The sequence below is a fragment of the Ambystoma mexicanum genome, chromosome 13 (assembly GCF_040938575.1).
Source record: "Ambystoma mexicanum isolate Mex_15411 chromosome 13, UKY_AmexF1_1, whole genome shotgun sequence".
In the NCBI taxonomy this organism is placed as follows: Eukaryota; Metazoa; Chordata; class Amphibia; order Caudata; family Ambystomatidae; genus Ambystoma; species Ambystoma mexicanum.
Window position 1 is genome coordinate 780,469,238 of NC_090938.1, and position 18,408 is coordinate 780,487,645.

Sequence of the window (18,408 nt, forward strand, 5' to 3'; positions counted from 1 at the left end):
GTAGCCCCCCTTCTTGCAGACTCAAAGCTCAGTCGCAGAAATCACAAACCAGAAACCATGTAAAGGAACCTACGAGGACAACCTACAAATCAAAAACTGATAAATATCATTCAAAAACTCAAACAAGATGGATATGGAAACTTGAGCAGATACCGGGCAACACTGACAAAGTGATACTAAACAGAAGAGGAGTGATGGACCTGTTTAGTTATATCCCGACACTCAGTTCAGTCAAATCAGCCGACCTCCAGATTGTCGACCCTAGCCATAAGGGTCCCAAAGCTATTTCTCATTTATACATAGCGTCACAAACAATAAACAACGCTTTCAAGTCTGCCCTTGAAGAACTCTTAATTATGGGATATGACCTTACGAGATCATTAAGAGAAATTAATCCACGTGATTGTCGAGAAAACAAATACGCTCAAGAGCCCAAAAGAAAAACTGAATACTATCAATCGTCATACCAAGCCCGGCCTCCGTCCAGAAAAAAACCAGCAAACACCCCCGTGCGGGTCCAAAAACCAGCTATGAGCAAAGCGAACCAAAAGCAAAATCACACTAGACCCGCTAAAAGCTTGGAAAACTCGACTCCAGCGCTCAAGAAAATTGAAAAACCTACGACAACTGCAATAACCAAATACTCAAAAGAACTTCCAAAGCTCCAAAGGACAGTCCAATATGAGACATACCAGGGGGCTGTAAGCACATCTCAACCCTCACCTCCCCATTCATTTTGGTCCTGGCTGCCGAAAGCCCTCAAACAAAACTTACAAAAATAGCCACCCAAGAGAAGATCTCTCAGCAACACCTACACCCATCAGATCCCCAAAGCCCAAGACCAAATAAAAATGTGTTCGTGGAACACCCGAGGTTTTCTTCACCTAACAACCCCAGGATCCACGAACTTAACAGTCTACGACATTATCTGTCTTCAGGAGACATGGCTTCTTCTACCCCCAATTCTCGACGGCTACGAGACCCACACAGTGGTGGCCAAGAAGGGCCTCTTAGGCCGCCCTACAGCGGGGCTGCTCATCGCAATCCGCGGTGGCCGAGGCCTAACGGACTCATATAAAATAAAAGAAAATCACTTCATGATGATGGTCAAACTAAACTGGAAAACAACAGATGAAAAATCAAATAAACTAACAACGAAGAAAATCATAATTGTCACCATCTATTGGAACCCGGCAACTGTTGAGTGTGGGAAATTTATCAAAACAATAGAACAAGAACTGGACTGGGCGCAAGTCACACACCACCCAGACTACGTAGTCCTATGCGGAGATCTAAACATCCATAGCCAGCAGAGCGAAAAGTCAAAGGCATCCAAATGTAAAAAACGTCCAACTGACCAGAGATCCATCAAATGGCAAAACCTTATGAAATCGAGATCTTTCGACAACCTGGATCAAGTCTTTGCTGACCCAAACAGACTCCCTACATGGGAAGGAGCGAATTCAAACTCCACAATCGACTACATTCTGGTATCACGTCCTCTATTACTACACATTAATTCCTTCAAAGTGATTAAAACAAGGGACAGTGACCACAATCTGCTGGAGACTACCTGGTTAACTAATCCGCCGAAAAACCACACAATGTGTGCAGAACTCGATCTTAACGCTCAAGGGACAAGACTCAGGATCACGGAAAAGGCAAAAAAAAAAATAAAAAAAAATTATGGGAATACTTTAAGGAAGGGGGAATGTTGGTGTGGGGGGAGGCTGCAGGGGTTCTCCCCCACATTTAAAATAGAAAAAAAAGTCCAAAAAAAGAATTTTCAAATTCGATTTAAAAAAATCATTTTTTCAGCCCAGTTATTTTTTTCGGGGTTATAACATAGATCCTTTCGTCCCACTCATTTGGCAGGGGCCCCTTTCATTTAGATATCACACCCCGCCTCCCAACATTTTCACCAAAGTTACTCCACTGTCTGTAAGATTTACCAGTTGCCACATAAGTGTCGTAGTGTTGCTTCTAACCAGTAACGCGCTTGGAAGTTGCGAGACTGAGAGCAAGCGCTAGATGTGGAATGTGTTTATTCATGATGCTGCCTCCTACTCTTAGTAGTACTTCACCCCCGGATTCACCCAGCCTTCTCTCTCTCTCTTTTTCTCTCTCTCTGTGTTCATGGACAGGTGAAGAAGGGGACGCGCCGCGCAAGTGCCTAAAGTGCAAGTTCACGCTCGGCAACATCCCCTGCTACACCACCACCGAGATCTGCGATCCGGGGGAGGTGTGCGCCACCATCGTCGGCCACGCAGGTAGGTGCACCGACGACGACGGAGGCGTGGCCTGCAGGTGCATGATGTGCAAATACAGAGACATTTGCCATGTCGGGCCCGATATATTGAGCTTGTGCGAAACCTTGTGAAGAAATCAGGCCTTCTCTGCCCCAGTGTCCAGCATCACCATTCTGAGAGGGGCAGAAGAATTGGAGGGGAGGTGGCGCGCTTTCCAGCAACGAATGCTGCAAAAATGTATTGTTTTGATAGAAACTCATGCACCAGTGGCACTGTGAGCATTTCCTAAAAGACTGCCTCTTTTCTAATTTAAGAAGGTTTTCTTAAGCTTTCAGTAAACTAGAAATGTGGCGCTGCAGCCTAGTGCCGTATTTTAACTCATTTTTGTGACATGCAAACCAGGACTTTTAAAAGGAGAGTCCCCTCGCAGTGACTGCACTCCCGATGGTTGCTAGGGCTGTTGTCAAGACGTAAATCAGGCAAAAGAGGCTTTGATTACAGGCAGTCCTATTTTCACTTTGACAGAACATAGTTCTTTTAAGGAAAGTGTTCTTCCTTCAGGGAAGAACACTTTCCTATGTTGGCATGCACCTCAGAATCAGGCCTTTAGTGGACAGGCAAAGAGAAACTGTAAATGAAGATAAACAAAGGTTTCAGAAGGCAGGCGATGAGAAACTCTAAAACAGAAAAACACAGGGTTCAGTGGACAAACTGCGACAAACTCTACATATGAAGAAACAAAAGGTTCAGTGGGCAGGCAACCAGAAATTGTGCATACAGAGAAACACAGGTTTTTGTGGACAGGCTATGATAAGATCTATGTATAGAAAAAAAAGGTTCAGTGCGCATGAATGAGAAACCAAATGCATAGAAACAAAGGGTTTAATGACAAATTATGATAAACTCTTTAATACAGATAAACAAAGGATTCAGTGGGCAGGTGGCGAGAAACTGTAAATAAAGAAAAAACAGGGTTTAGTGGAAAGGCAAAAGGAAATTGTAAATGCAGATAAACACAGGATTCAGCCAGTAGGTGGTGAGAAACTGCAAATACAGAGAAACACAAGGTACACTGGGCAGGCAATGAGAGGATGTAAATACAGAGGAACAGAGTCTAGTGGACAGAGTATGACAAGCTCCACATATAGAAACACAAAATGATCAGTGGGCAGGCAGTGACAAACTGGGCAGGCAACGAAACACGGCTTAGTAGGCAGGTGGTGAGAAATTGCAAATATAGAGAAAGACAGGGTTCAGTAGGCATCAATAGGAAACTGTAAATATATAGAAACAAGGCTTCAGTGGGAAGGGGATGAGAAGCTATAAATACAGAGAAACACAAACGTCAGTGGGCAGGCAATGAGAAACTGTAAATGCAGAGAAAAACAGGGTTCAGCCAAAGACTATGACAAAGTAAGTATAGAGAAACAAAAGGTTCAGTGGGCAGCGATGAGAAACTGTAACTACAGAGAAACAAAGGGTTCAGTGGGCAGCGATGAGAAACTTTATCTGCAGAGAAACAAAGGGTTCAGTAAAAAGACTATGACAAAGTACAGAGAAACAAAAGGTTCAGTGGGCAGCAATGAGAAACTATAACTAAAGTGAAACACAGGGTTCAGTCAAAAGACTATGACATAGTAAGTATTAGAGAAACAAAAGGTTCAGTGGGCAGGCAAAGATAAATTATGCCTACAGAGAAACACCGTTTTTGTGGACTATGGTAAACTCTATGTGTAGAGAACAAAAGGTTCAGAGTGCATGAATGAGAAACCAAATACAGAAAAACAAAGGGTTTGATGACAAATTATGTTAAACTCTTAATACATAGAAACAGAAGATTCAATGCACAGGTGATGATAAACTGTAAATATAGAGAGACACATGTTTCATTGGGCAGGCAATGATAAAATGTAAATACAGAGAGACACATGGTTCATTGGGCAGGCAATTATAAACTGCAAATACAGAGAAATACAGAGTTTAGTGGGCGGGCAACTCCAAATGAAGAAAAGCACAGGGCTCAAAGGTCAGGCAGTAAGAAACTTTAACTAATGAGAAACAAAGGGTTTAGTAGACAGCCAAAGGGAACTTGTAAATGCAGATAACACAGGGTTTAGCAGGCAGGTGGTGAGCATTTAGAAATACAGAGAAACGCATGGCTCAGTGGGCAGGTAATGGTAAAATGTAAATACAGACAAGCACGCCCCTCAGATGGTAGGCAATGAGAAACTGTCCCTACAAAGAATCAAAGGATTCAGTGGGCAGGCAATGAGAACATGTAAATACAGAGAAACAAAGACTTTAGTGGACCGCGTAACACAAACTCTACACATAAAAAATACAAAATGTTCAGTGAGCAGGCAATGAGAAACTGTGCGTGCAGAGAAACATGGGCAGCTGTAGACAGAGATGATAAACTATAAGCATAAGGAAACAAAAGGTTCAGTTGGAATGAATGAAAAACTGAATACAGATAAATAAAGGTTTTAGCCAAATCCTATAATAGAGAAATAAAAGATTAAGTGGACTGGATATGAGAAACTGAAAATATAACTAAGACAGGGGTTTTGTGGGCTGGAGATGAACAACTGAAAATACAACTAAAACAGGGGTTTAGTGGGCTGCTGATGAGAAACTGAAAATACAACTAAGACAGGGGTTTAGTGGGCTGGTGATGAGAAACTGAAAATACAACTAAGACAGGGGTTTAGTGGGCTGGAGATGAAAAACTGAAAATACAACTAAGACAGGGGTTTAGTGGGCTGGAGATGAGAAACTGAAAATACAACTAAGACAGGGGTTTAGTGGGCTGGAGATGAGAAACTGAAAATACAACTAAGACAGGGGTTTAGTGGGCTGGTGATGAGAAACTGAAAATACAACTAAGACAGGGGTTTAGTGGGCTGGAGATGAAAAACTGAAAATACAACTAAGACAGGGGTTTAGTGGGCTGGAGATGAGAAACTGAAAATACAACTAAGACAGGGGTTTAGTGGGCTGGAGATGAGAAACTGAAAATACAACTAAGACAGGGGTTTAGTGGGCTGGTGATGAGAAACTGAAAATACAACTAAGACAGGGGTTTAGTGGGCTGGAGATGAGAAACTGAAAATACAACTAAGACAGAGGTTTAGTGGGCTGGTGATGAGAAACTGAAAATACAACTAAGACAGGGGTTTAGTGGGCTGGAGATGAAAAACTGAAAATACAACTAAGACAGGGGTTTAGTGGGCTGGAGATGAGAAACTGAAAATACAACTAAGACAGGGGTTTAGTGGGCTGGAGATGAGAAACTGAAAATACAACTAATATAGGGGTTTGCTGGGCTGGAGATGAAAAACTGAAAATACAACTAAGACAGGGGTTTAGTGGGGATGGTGATGAGAAACTGAAAATACAACTAAGACAGGGGTTTAGTGGGCTAGAGATGAAAAACTGAAAATACAACTAAGACAGGGGTTTAGTGGGCTGGAGATGAGAAACTGAAAATACAACTAAGACAGGGGTTTAGTGGGCTGGAGATGAGAAACTGAAAATACAACTAGTTTGCAAAGGTAGCGGGCGCCCCTCTCTCGACAGAACAAGGCCTGATAACCTGTTCAGTGGTTATTAACCACTTGAGAGTTCGCAGCCACTGCTTTTACTCACTGTGCCTTTCACAGATGGGAAATATCCATTTGCATATCAGTCTTTGTCCTGCCCAGGGGCAGTCCAGCACCGAAATGCAATGGCAATTCCAACCTGAACAAGAGTACCACCAGCAACCCCATACACGTGTTTCACCCTTGTTGGGGATCATCAGTGAGGTGAAGCTGATGCCTCTCTAAGCACAGTGAGAGGGAGACCACGTCTGGTTGCCCCCAGGAGACCTAGGGTTACCAATCCCAGGTTCCTTGAAATTTAGTTTGCAAAGGTAGCGGGCGCCCCTCTCTCGACAGAACAAGGCCTGATAACCTGTTCAGTGGTTATTAACCACTTGAGAGTTCGCAGCCACTGCTTTTACTCACTGTGCCTTTCACAGATGGGAAATATCCATTTGCATATCAGTCTTTGTCCTGCCCAGGGGCAGTCCAGCACCGAAATGCAATGGCAATTCCAACCTGAACAAGAGTACCACCAGCAACCCCATACACGTGTTTCACCCTTGTTGGGGATCATCAGTGAGGTGAAGCTGATGCCTCTCTAAGCACAGTGAGAGGGAGACCACGTCTGGTTGCCCCCAGGAGACCTAGGGTTACCAATCCCAGGTTCCTTGAAATTTAGTTTGCAAAGGTAGCGGGCGCCCCTCTCTCGACAGAACAAGGCCTGATAACCTGTTCAGTGGTTATTAACCACTTGAGAGTTCGCAGCCACTGCTTTTACTCACTGTGCCTTTCACAGATGGGAAATATCAATTTGCATATCAGTCTTTGTCCTGCCCAGGGGCAGTCCAGCACCGAAATGCAATGGCAATTCCAACCTGAACAAGAGTACCACCAGCAACCCCATAGACGTGTTTCACCCTTGTTGGGGATCATCAGTGAGGTGAAGCTGATGCCTCTCTAAGCACAGTGAGAGGGAGACCACGTCTGGTTGCCCCCAGGAGACCTAGGGTTACCAATCCCAGGTTCCTTGAAATTTAGTTTGCAAAGGTAGCGGGCGCCCCTCTCTCGACAGAACAAGGCCTGATAACCTGTTCAGTGGTTATTAACCACTTGAGAGTTCGAACTCTCAAGTGGTTAATAACCACTGAACAGGTTATCATGTCTGTTCTTGCGAGAGAGGGGCGCCCGCTACTTTTGTAAAACTATTTTTTTAAGGAACCTGGGATTGGTAACCCTAGGTCTCCTGGGGGCAACCAGACGTGGTCTCCCTCTCACTGTGCTTAGAGAGGCATCAGCTTCACCTCACTGATGATCCCCAACAAGGGTGAAACACGTGTATGGGGTTGCTGGTGGTACTCTCGTTCAGATTGGAATTGCCATTGTATTTCGGTGCTGGACTGCCCCTGGGCAGGACAAAGACTGATATGCAAATGGATATTTCCCATCTGTGAAAGGCACAGTGAGTAAAAGCAGTGGCTGCGAACTCTCAAGTGGTTAATAACCACTGAACAGGTTATCATGTCTGTTCTTGCGAGAGAGGGGCGCCCGCTACTTTTGTAAAACTATTTTTTAAGGAACCTGGGATTGGTAACCCTAGGTCTCCTGGGGGCAACCAGACGTGGTCTCCCTCTCACTGTGCTTAGAGAGGCATCAGTTTCACCTCACTGATGATCCCCAACAAGGGTGAAACACGTGTATGGGGTTGCTGGTGGTACTCTCGTTCAGATTGGAATTGCCATTGTATTTCGCTGCTGGACTGCCCGTGGGCAGGACAAAGACTGATATGCAAATGGATATTTCCCATCTGTGAAAGGCACAGTGAGTAAAAGCAGTGGCTGCGAACTCTCAAGTGGTTAATAACCACTGAACAGGTTATCATGTCTGTTCTTGCAAGAGAGGGGCGCCCGCTACTTTTGTAAAACTGAAAATACAACTAATATAGGGGTTTGCTAGGCTGGAGATGAAAAACTGAAAATACAACTAAGACAGGGGTTTAGTGGGGATGGTGATGAGAAACTGAAAATACAACTAAGACAGGGTCTAGTGGGGATGGTGATGAGAAACTGAAAATACAACTAAGACAGGGGTTTAGTGTGGATGGTGATGAGAAACTGAAAATACAACTAAGACAGGGTTCAGTGGGAATGAATGAAAAACTGAATACAGATAAATAAAGGGTTTAGCCAAATCCTAGCATAGAAAAATAAAAGATTAAGTGGACTGGAGCTGAGAAACTGAAAATGCAACAAAGACAGGGGTTTAGTGGGCGGGAGATAAAAAACCGAACAAAAAACTAAGACAGGGGTTTAGTGGGCTGGTATTGAGAATCTGTAAATGCAGAGAACCACATGGTTCAGGCAAACCAATGACAGCACACTATAGGTATAGAGAAACACAGGGTACAGTTAAGAGGGATGAGGAACCCTAAATGTAGATTACAAGGAGGTGACCTAAATGAAACGTTCAACCTCATCTTGACGCATAAAAATGTTTTTGTTGCTTCCTCTGGGTTCACAGCATTCTGTTGAGGTTGGAGAGAGTTCCTGCATGATGCGGAAACCCTGTGTCCGGATCCTCCACCTTGCTGGTAACAGTCAGGGGTGTTGCTAGGTCTGGAAAAAATCTGTGGCTATGCAAATGTTGGGACTGTTAGCTAGCCTTTGATTGTAGCACCTGAGCTTCTATCCGGGGCTACAACCTAAGACCCAGGGATATAGCCCCCCCACACCCTGCTAGTGATGCCTCTGCATGGTGCTCCTAATGCCGGTCCGGGGGATCAGCATTCTGATATCTGTGGCTTCTGTGGCTGGTGGGCGAGCTCACCAGGTAAGACTTCGGCCAGCAGGTCGGTACATCAGGGATGTTGGGAAGGAATAGATGTCACTTCCTGTGTCCGATGTGGGCGGTTACTTGATTGTGATTCGGTGGATTGCAATGGTCTCTGTGTTACGGTTCTTGCTCTGGGGTGGTGGTGAGGTCCCCTGGCTCTTATGAAGTATGTGTGGCCTACTCTGTATGTACTGGGACTGGGCTGGACATGGGCTTGCGGGGTGGGGTTGGTATCTTGTGTCTGTAATGGAGGACATTTGGTGATTCCTACCCAAATGAGTTTGGCCGAAACAGTGTTCACGTTTGCGGCTTTGTGCTCACAGTGGGTCATGGAACCCACGTCTGTAATGGTCTGTGTACATTCCACTGTTGTCTGCTATTGTCTGGGAAACAACAACCCTCTAAGTGATTTTCTGACGGTGAGGCTGTGTTCCAATGCACGGGCACACCTCGATATGGTGCTCCATGTGGTGGTTGCCAGAAATGAGAAGGAGCATCGTCCATGCCACTTCAGGTTGAAGTATCGGACTGTTACGAGAGCTGCATTGCTGGATCGGAGCGTTCCGACAGGTGCGAAGCAGGTGAATAGCTTCTCTGTGGAGTCTGGGCCCCTGTCGTAGAGGAAACAGAGGACGATATACAAGATTTTGACCTGGATTCTAAACTTGGCTAGGTCTAAGTCAAGTGTTTGGAGAGCTGGGATCCCATTGTTTCAGTCTTACGAGGATGATAAGGAAGGGAAGACTCTGGCAGGGATTCCAGTGCAGGAAGTTAAACCCTCAACAGAAAAGATTCCAGACTTGCCAAAAGAGTACGCATGAGCACATAACCCAGTAACGGCATGAGTGGGTCATTAGTGATCGAGGAGCAGAGGGAGGGGACAACACATTGTTGGGGCTATTGTGATGGCATCATGGAGTAGACACAGACAACAGATTCAGAATAGGATATCAAAAACGTTATTAGCTTAAATGTCAGGATGGAGTAAGGGCTAACTTGCCCGATGCTAAGGTGGGATTTCCCTACCTAAATAAACTAAGGATAGTCTGAGTCAGTAAATTCAACTTAAAAGTCTGTCTGTGTCCAAAACCTATACTTGTCCTCAAAACTAACGGAATGCAATGTGTAGGGATGTCAACATCAAAATGAATAGTGTTGAAAAGAAAGTTCTGAGCTTCTTCTAGCTCCCGATTTGTAATCAGCACCCCCTTCCACAGGTCAAAAACAGTTCACAATGTATCGGGGTTCCCTTGCCCAAGAGTTCAAATCTTCCACCTTTTCAAAACAACATCATTCTTTGGGACACTTACCAGCTCTTATGTCATCAGCTTCTTTATGGGTACTTTCATAGGCTTTTTCCATACAGGGGGTCACTCGGTCTAGGCGCAGTTGTCGTACCACACGGTCCACCCATTCTAGGTCACGCAACCAATACCCATTAAGCTTCCCATTAACAATTGTCCACTGCTTTCCTTTGTCTTTGACACTTGTCTCTTTCATCAGTGTAAGACTGTTCCAACACTTTGCCGTGGTCTTGTTTGTCACTGTCCATGTTACACCTTTTGTATTCTTCTGGCTCTAGCCAATACGGGTGTCCTCTTAACCAGGAGATTCTTGAACTCTTTTTACTTTGCCCAATACTTGGTTTCTCATTTCATACCCTTCTTGGTTTTTCTCTTGGCTTTGCCAGCACTTGTGTCTCAAACCATTAATTCTAGTGAACCCGTGTTGGGCCCTTTAAGACGAGGTAACAGTATCTGAGATGGATGGGGATGCAGACCTTACTCATATATCAATATTCAGAACGACTCAGGAAGTTTGGGAAAAAAATCGCAGCTGGTTTAATACCATTTGTTAAAACGGGGAGTACAGCGGGCATCAACGGACGCCGCACAACATTCACTCGAAGCATTTAATAAAAAACATCCTTATATAGCAAAAAATCATCACAAGTGACATCATACTACGTGGCAAAATAAGAAAACCTAAGTGGGATTGTGGTTGGTCTACGGGGAACATCTACATATACTTTCTATGGGGTATGGAGTTGTGATTGGGTTTCTAAAGTCAGGTGGACAACTAAGCCCACCCCAAGTGCGAGTCATCTTCCGTGTTGGACTAATACACAATGTCCTATTGGCTTCTCAAACTATAGGGCTCTTTGATACGTGGCCCTCTATAATTGGATGCCACACTTGTACCCTTCTGGAATATTCCACTCCATAGCTGCACACAGGCTGGTACCCTGGTGCTAGGAGGTCAGCCTAGTCATGCCTCCACAGCCAATTAGCCCAACATCCATCATCACTCCTGCCGTCTACCATTCAGTTACTATGTTTGAACTTGGTCTTGTGCAGGCTCTCCGTGCCTGAGAAAAAAAGGGAGTGAAGGCATGACCTTATCTTCTGGTCTCGGTGTAGCTCGCCCCAAAGTCTATTTTCATCTGACCATGTGACTCAAGACCATGTTGTGAGCTCCTTTGTTGCATTTTATATTATTAAATGGAGAAAACCTGGTGCTTCTAATGTTTTTCCATTACACCTCAAACAGGAGCTCAGCTTACTTCTCATGTTATTGTATCCTTCTAAGTAGATAACCAGGCTCTCGGTGGCCCCGACTCTTGACACTGTGCCAGGCAAGCCTTTCTCAAATCTTCCTTCGCTGCGCCACATTTCCAGCCTTTTCATTCACGTGGTCCGAGTTTACTTCAATGTGTCGTGGAACATCCAGATCCTATACATTCCTATACAAATACAATGGCACACCGCCTGCAATCTATTTACTACTTAGCCAGCCTTATGATTACTTCGTCTACTTGCGTTACTGCATCTGTACAATTGTAAAATGGTTTGACATTTTCTTCAGTGCTTCTCCGCACGAGCAGTCTTCATTTCGCTCCTGAAATGTTGCTTAATTCGCTACTTCATCATCAGATTCTATAAGGTCTATATTCTTTCTTCATCAGCATCTCTTCTGGGTGCGTCATTTCTTCTTTGTGTGACGTCACCAGTCTTCTCTTCCATTTTCTTTCACACTTCTTCCGGAACTTCCTTCAGAAGACCATCATTTCTCCACGGATACATATAGGGTTTTGTCAATGGATACCTTGTTTCAAGCACTCTTCGCGGTATAGGTACCATTACTGGCCTTGCGCATGTCGCAATTTCCGGTTGTCAACATATAGGCAGGATGGGGGCGGGACTTCCGGTAGGAGTACTGGGCTTCTTCTCTACACCATGGTTTCTGCTACTTGAACCACCTTACTCTCATTCTGTTCACAAATACTCATAACTTGCTTTTGTTCTGAGCACCATTCAAAAGTGCTTATAATGTTTTCCAATTTGTTTGGTATACAAAACTATCTGTTTAAGTCTTCAAAAGAGGTAATAACAACTTTCAGTTCATTCGGTTTTCTAAAGCAATTTTTTCGGCATTCAAAAGTGCTTTTAATCATTTTCAGTTCATTCGATATTCAAGAGTGCTTGTTTCAGGCTCCCAGAGCACCCCGTTAGGAGTGTTTGCTTGTTTTCACTCACCAGCTCCACACTGCAGCTCCCTTTGGCTTCTCTCTGTGCCTCGTGCTGCTTTCCGGCTTCCCGTTACTCTGCTCTCCCTTCGCGGAGGCAATAGAGACCCACTGCGTGGGAGGGCTTACAGGGCTTCCAGACCCTCTTTTGGCCAGCCTCTGACATGACATCCCTCTCACCTGCTCTACACGTGTTCGGACTCCCGATCCTCTTTCTCCAGCCAGCTGCTTTGCTCCAGCCCGCTTCTCTGTTCCCCTTCGTGCTGTGCAGCAAGGCTTTTTATACTCATTGGAATTGTAAAATGACCACAGGTGTGGATCATTAAGTTCAATTGCTGACAATAGTGAAACTTCTTAGCTGGACATGCCTGGCTGTTCCAGCGGTACAATTCCATAGCCATCTTCTTTGTCTCAATACCAGAGCAATCCCAATCCTTGTGCAAGGCTGTACTCACTGTTACAGTCAGTGTCTGCAAGCAGGATCCCCGTGCAGGCAAAGGTGTAACAGCAGCACGTGTTGCAGCTAGCAGTGTTCAGAGGAACCAACATTCAGATGTACGGTGAGTGAGGAATTCAAGGGCAATGAAGCTGCACATTTCCGCGGGCATTGAGACTGGAGAGTTCAGAGGCATTGAGACTGCAGATTTCAGAGGCATCGAGACCGCAGAGTGCATAGGCAACGAGGCTAGAGAATTGAGGCAATGAGGCTTCAGAATTCAGAGTCTGAAACACTGCAGAGTTCATTGACATCAAGGCTGTAATGTTCAGTGGCTATAAAGCTGCAGAGATGGGAGGAAATGAAGCTGCAGAGTTCAGAGGCAGCAACATCGCAGTCAACACTTGTATCCACATTGGGGATTCCTCTCCCTACTCACCTTTCAAGAGCAAAAAATAATCCACATTCAAGGTCATCTTCCCAGCACCTTTGTGAGTCATCTTATTACCTGCGTCTTCCGAGTTGTATCCAGGTGGCCAGTACTACATGGATGTTCATGATTAAACTCTGTGGTCACAGCAGTATTCTGGGCACTTTGAACCTGATTGTGTTTTCTAATGTAAATCCTTACCAATATCACAGTACTCAATTTGAATGCTAAATCCATACAAGTATCCCAATATTTGCTGTCTCCTCTCTTGAGAATTCCTCCTGTTGGAAATCACTTGTTAGGATCACTTTCTTTGGAATTTGCAGAATACACAGATACAGAAGTGTCTTACATTAATCTAAAATATAGAATTCCCACACCATGCAGAATTTCTGCTAGCATATGCTATTGCTCATAATAATGGTGGTCTAATTCTGGACTCATCGAGGTGCAATTGAGCAATAATTGCTCATTCAAAATTGGAATTGTGTAATAAAAACCTCTGAATTCTTAAAATGTATTTGGAAATATAAATATACACAACTAATGAGGCACACAGAAGAGCATCAACATGGCCTTCAACTTCCTAGGGTCTTTGTATTAGGGGCATGCCTGGAAGGGGGAGAGGAGCAAGATGGAGTACGCAGGTGTGGACAGAGGTGGTCACATTTATTATATTAGAGAGACACATTTCATACTTATTTGATTGTTACATTGTTATGAACTTTTTAAAAGTAATTAGCAATTGGATGTTATTAACCTAATATACAAATATGAAGTGTTTGCATATTGGTAACACAAATTAGACATGCTGGACGTTTTTGTAATATTTGTGATGGATTGTTAACCATTTTGAACTCACGTTTTATATCAAAGTGTGATGATCCACTGTTCACTGCCTTTAATATGTGTAGGGGTTGTTTAAACCTGAGATCATTTAGATAAAATAAATACAAAAAATACAAATGCATCCAATTGGTAAACTCTTGCAGTTGTACACTTTGGTCATTTGATAACCAAAGCATATCATCAATGAAACTGTACCAGTTGTTGAAACATGAACCTCATTGATGAAGATGTATCAGTGTTTGCTATTTCATGTCTGGCAGAAAAATTATTACACAGTTTGGTCCTATCCTGGCCCCCATCGCTGTTCCTTGAATTTGAATGTGTACCATAATAACATACATTTTTTTAACACAAATAATTCAAGTACCCGTAGCAGTAACTCTGTGGTGAAACCCAAAAACGTGTTCCTGAAAGAGTGCAAATCTAGGCATGTCCGATAGTTCTTCCAAGTTCTGAATGCAGTTGAAGCAGCCTCTATTATAAGCATCATTGGTTGAAGAAACAAGTTAATAGTCTGTTACCTGATTTTCAAGAATAAAGAATGGGCTGGGGACAACTGAACGGGCTGGAGTTAGAGGTTAAGGTTCAGTGGAGTGACGGATGTTTGTGTTTTTTCGGTACAAAACTTGTCATTGGATGTTGAACTGATAAGATTTTACAGAGCTTCTTAATGAGCGGTTATGGTCAATTCCTCTTCGCTTAAAATGTGTACTAACATTTGAACACTCCACCTTTCCTGCTAAATCATTGTGGCTTATTGTGCAGGAAAGGTTGGGTACTTTTGCACTTGGAACGTATTGTGTATTATTATAATGATTATTAGAAGAAATATAAACATCTCAAAGAAGTTCCAAGCAGAATATGGTGGCTCTGCAATGATTGACGTGTCAGATGTTTTGAACTAGCACTCCCATAATCCCTCAACATCAACTTTAGTGCATAGGACTGGTAGGAATTGTTTTGTGAAACATCTGAAGAGCCGAGGCTTGCAGGCGCCTGCTGTAGATTATGCTTTGCATACTCTGGGGAGAAGGCTGATTCATTTGCTGGTGTCTGTGTTTGATTTACGCAAGACACTGTAGTCCCTGATGCCTATTTATTCAGGTAACCTGTGCAACTGTGACCTCTAGTTAACCAGATTAATCTGGGGCAATATCCACAAATAGGATTGAAAGTGAGCCACAGAAAAATGTCTGGGGAAACTGTGGCGGAAATGTTGGCATTTTTCCAGGATTCTCTGCATGGGTGCTCAGGGGCAGCTCCTACGTGAGCAAGGCGGGGAGTGGTCTGTATGAGCATGAGCTAGCCAATCAGAATTGTTATTTTCAGTCACAATCTAGCCTGTAGATTAAGATGGGACCATCTGAGAGAGGGGCTGCTTCTCTGTGGTTGGCAAAAGATGCCCATTGCTCTTCCATGATAGCAAGCCAGATGTTCCTGGGCATTCAATGTGTATTTGAAAGGCCAACGATTGTCAATTTATTTTAAATTCAAAGTGTAATTATATACCTTTTCCCCTCCTCCCCACAGCCGGCCATCAGGTGCTCACCAAGAAGAAATGCCTTGAGGCAGCGCAGTGCGGCATCACCGAGACGACAGCCTACCTTGGCGTCAACTACACCTCCACTTTCACCTGCTGTGATGGAGACTTCTGCAACTCTGGCAGCACCGGGCTGGCCCGGCCCTCCCTGCTAGTGGCACTGGTGGCCTCCATGGTTCTCCTGGCCCAACTGCTGTAACCACATGCGTGCTTGGGGAAAATGGGAGGGGCTTCTGTCTGCGGGTGGGGGTGGGGGAGAGGAGGCGCTGCATTTTGAGAGCAACCTCCAGGGACAAACTAAAGCTTGGTGGAATTGGGAGGTATTCTAACAGGCCAGTTGGTCTGGAATGGGGTCACATACACATGACATGTGACTCTCTATCCAAGCACTAGTGGTCTTTCAGAGGAGCGGGCTGTAAGGAAGTCTCCTTGTTTTTATGTGGGTCAGGCTGCATCCTCAGAAGGCCTTGAAAAGGCAAGCAGGTGCTGTTAGTAATGATTCAGTCATCAATTGGCTTGCTATGGCAAAAAGAATTAGGGCCCATTTCATAATCTTAAAATCTGGGGCTGTGTTTTTGGTTGGGCTGAGTATAGATATTTTTACTTTCCCTGTTGTGTCCGCCTGGTGCCAAGCTCTACCCAATGATGTTAAACACAACGCGTTAAAGTCTTTTTCAAGTATATATAGATATGAATATGTGTGTGTTTTGAGGCTTCTTGGAAAGCTTGTGTTAATTGACTTTTAATTAAAAAAATACAATCAATTAGGAAGTTGAATTCCCTCTCACTGCTCATTGCTCTCACATTTCTGTCCAATCTGCAAAGGCCTGTGCTTCCCTGAAAACCTTTCAGCTTGTGCCAGGTTATGAGTGTGCCCATGAACCAATCAGGAGAAGCTCTGGAAGGGCAATGGAACAGGAGAGAATCTGATTGGCTGACAATAAATTGTTCAAGGATGGGAATCCATGTTAAATTTGGTTAAAAATCCTTGAGATGGAATATATAAGGACTTGCCGATGACAGCTTGAGTTGTACTTACCAGTACACCCCAGTAAAAGCCAGTCCCAGGTGCAAGGCAGCAGAAAATAAGCGAAGACTTGTACCCGGGGGTCAAAGTCACAGGATCCTCCAGAAGCGTCATGTTAATGTTCCTTCTTGTGCCCAGGCCCCTGTACGGATCAGGGGTCTGGGAACGAGGGTTCGACCAGACGGTGCGGTCAACTTCCCCTCCAGTGATCTGCCCCATTCATCATCCTGGACAGTGAGTGAAGATCAGGCTCAAGTGCAGTCCCGGGGGTTCGGCCTGAATGGCAGCCTAGGTGAACACATATGGATGACCAAAAGCAGCACACGGGTGCAATCAGCAGAGGGATCTGTTTGGGTGATCAGGCCAGTGGCATGCACCCAGTTGATCAAGCTGGAGAATGGATTTTATTTATGGGATATTTGTAAGGCACCCATACAACAAATGGTGTATCAATGGGTCACAAGACAAAAAGGGGGTGGGGGGGACAAGGGAGAAAGATAAGAATGGTCCTACTAGGCCTTGTGGCATTCGGATCGTACAAGTGCCGTAACAAGAAGTGCAAAGGAGAGAGGGGCGGTCTCCACAAAATGCAAAGTCCTATGATGGGAAGGAAAGTGCAGGATAAAGAGGAGAGAGTGCAAGTGAAAACAGGGGGTGGTGGGGAGTGTGCCACAGGGGCACGACGAGTGCTAAGGGTAGGCCAGGAGGGCAAGTGCAAGGGATTGCAAGAGGTGCAGGGGGTGATGGTCTGCAAGCTAAGTGCGAGGAGGGGGCTGGACTGAGTGGGGGGGGCTGGTGCCTTGTTGAACTCAGAGGGAACCTGGCAGCCAGTCACTGCAACAGACATGGGTGTTAGCAGGGGAGGGGGAGACGGAAGGAAGAAGAGAAAAGGAGGGTCTTGAGGAGCTTGCAGAACTTAAGGAGATCCAGCTCAAGCCTGGGAGGGGCAGGGAGACAATTCCAGTGGGAGGCTCCTGCAAAAGAGAGAGATCTACCCCCCGCTCTCTGCTTAGCGAAGCGTCTGAACTGCAGAAAGGTGGAGCTAGAAGACCGAAGGGCTCTAGCAGGGAGATATTTAGGGAGAGAGAGTTGGATGTAGCAGGGTCCCAGGCCCTAGAAATCCTTGTGGATGATGCAGGGAGTCTTGAACTTGATCCTCACAGCAACCGGGAGCCAGTGGAGAGATTTTAGGGCTGAAGAGATGGGGTCCCTGGGCTTGAGGCCAAGGATAGGTCTTGGGGTCCTATTCTGGATTAGTTGAAGGGGGCGAAGGGAAGATAAAGGAAGCTTGAGGAAGAGGAAGAGGCTGTTGCAGTAGTCCAGCCTGGAGAGGACCAGAGCTCTGGAGACATTGAGTTTCCTGGGGAAAGTGAGGAAAGGGAGAATGCCCCTGAGGAGGTGTCGCTGATAGTGGGCCTTCTTGGCAAGGTCCACGATGTGAGAAGAGAAGGAGAGAGAGGAGTGAAAGATGACACCAAGATTTCTTGCCTTACAAGAGGGTGAGGAGAGGGGACCCATAGATGGCGGCCAGAGGGTAGGAGGGAGCTGGGGTCCCAATGAGAAGGATCTCAGTCTTACTGGCATTAAGACAGAGATCATTGGCAGCACACAATGCCTGAATAACAGTCAGACAGTCAGGGATAAGAGAGGAGGAAGAGGAGGCAGTAGAGGGAAGCTTGAAGGAGAGCTACGTGTTGCCTGCGTAACAGTGCAAGGGAGGAGAGAAGGAGTACAGGTGGCCCAGAGGGGCAAGGTAGCTGTTGAAGAGCCACGGTAGATGTGGGAGAGCTAGAGTGCTGCCCAGGGGTGGAAACATTGGTCTAAGCTCCCCAAATGTTTTGTGCTACCACTCCCATCTGCCCTAGCCAGTATTGAGAATGGTGAAGGATTATGAGAGCTGGGGTCCAAAGCGTTTCAAAGCACAGGTTGCAGACCTTT

At 45.1% G+C, this 18,408-nt stretch overlaps 1 protein-coding gene across 3 annotated transcripts in view; it reads left to right on the forward strand.

Annotated features, from left to right (window-relative positions):
- The window catches only part of LOC138521944 (sperm acrosome membrane-associated protein 4-like), a 163,951-nt gene extending 147,731 nt beyond the window's left edge, over nt 1–16,220 (forward strand). For all 3 annotated transcript variants that reach the window (XM_069635118.1, XM_069635116.1, XM_069635117.1), the window contains 2 exons: nt 2,145–2,270; nt 15,434–16,220. In XM_069635118.1, coding sequence (XP_069491219.1) covers nt 2,145–2,270; nt 15,434–15,642 — 335 coding nt within the window. In that variant the 3' untranslated portion in view covers nt 15,643–16,220. The remainder of the gene's footprint in view (nt 1–2,144; nt 2,271–15,433) is intronic.
- Nucleotides 16,221–18,408: the final 2,188 nt, after the last annotated feature.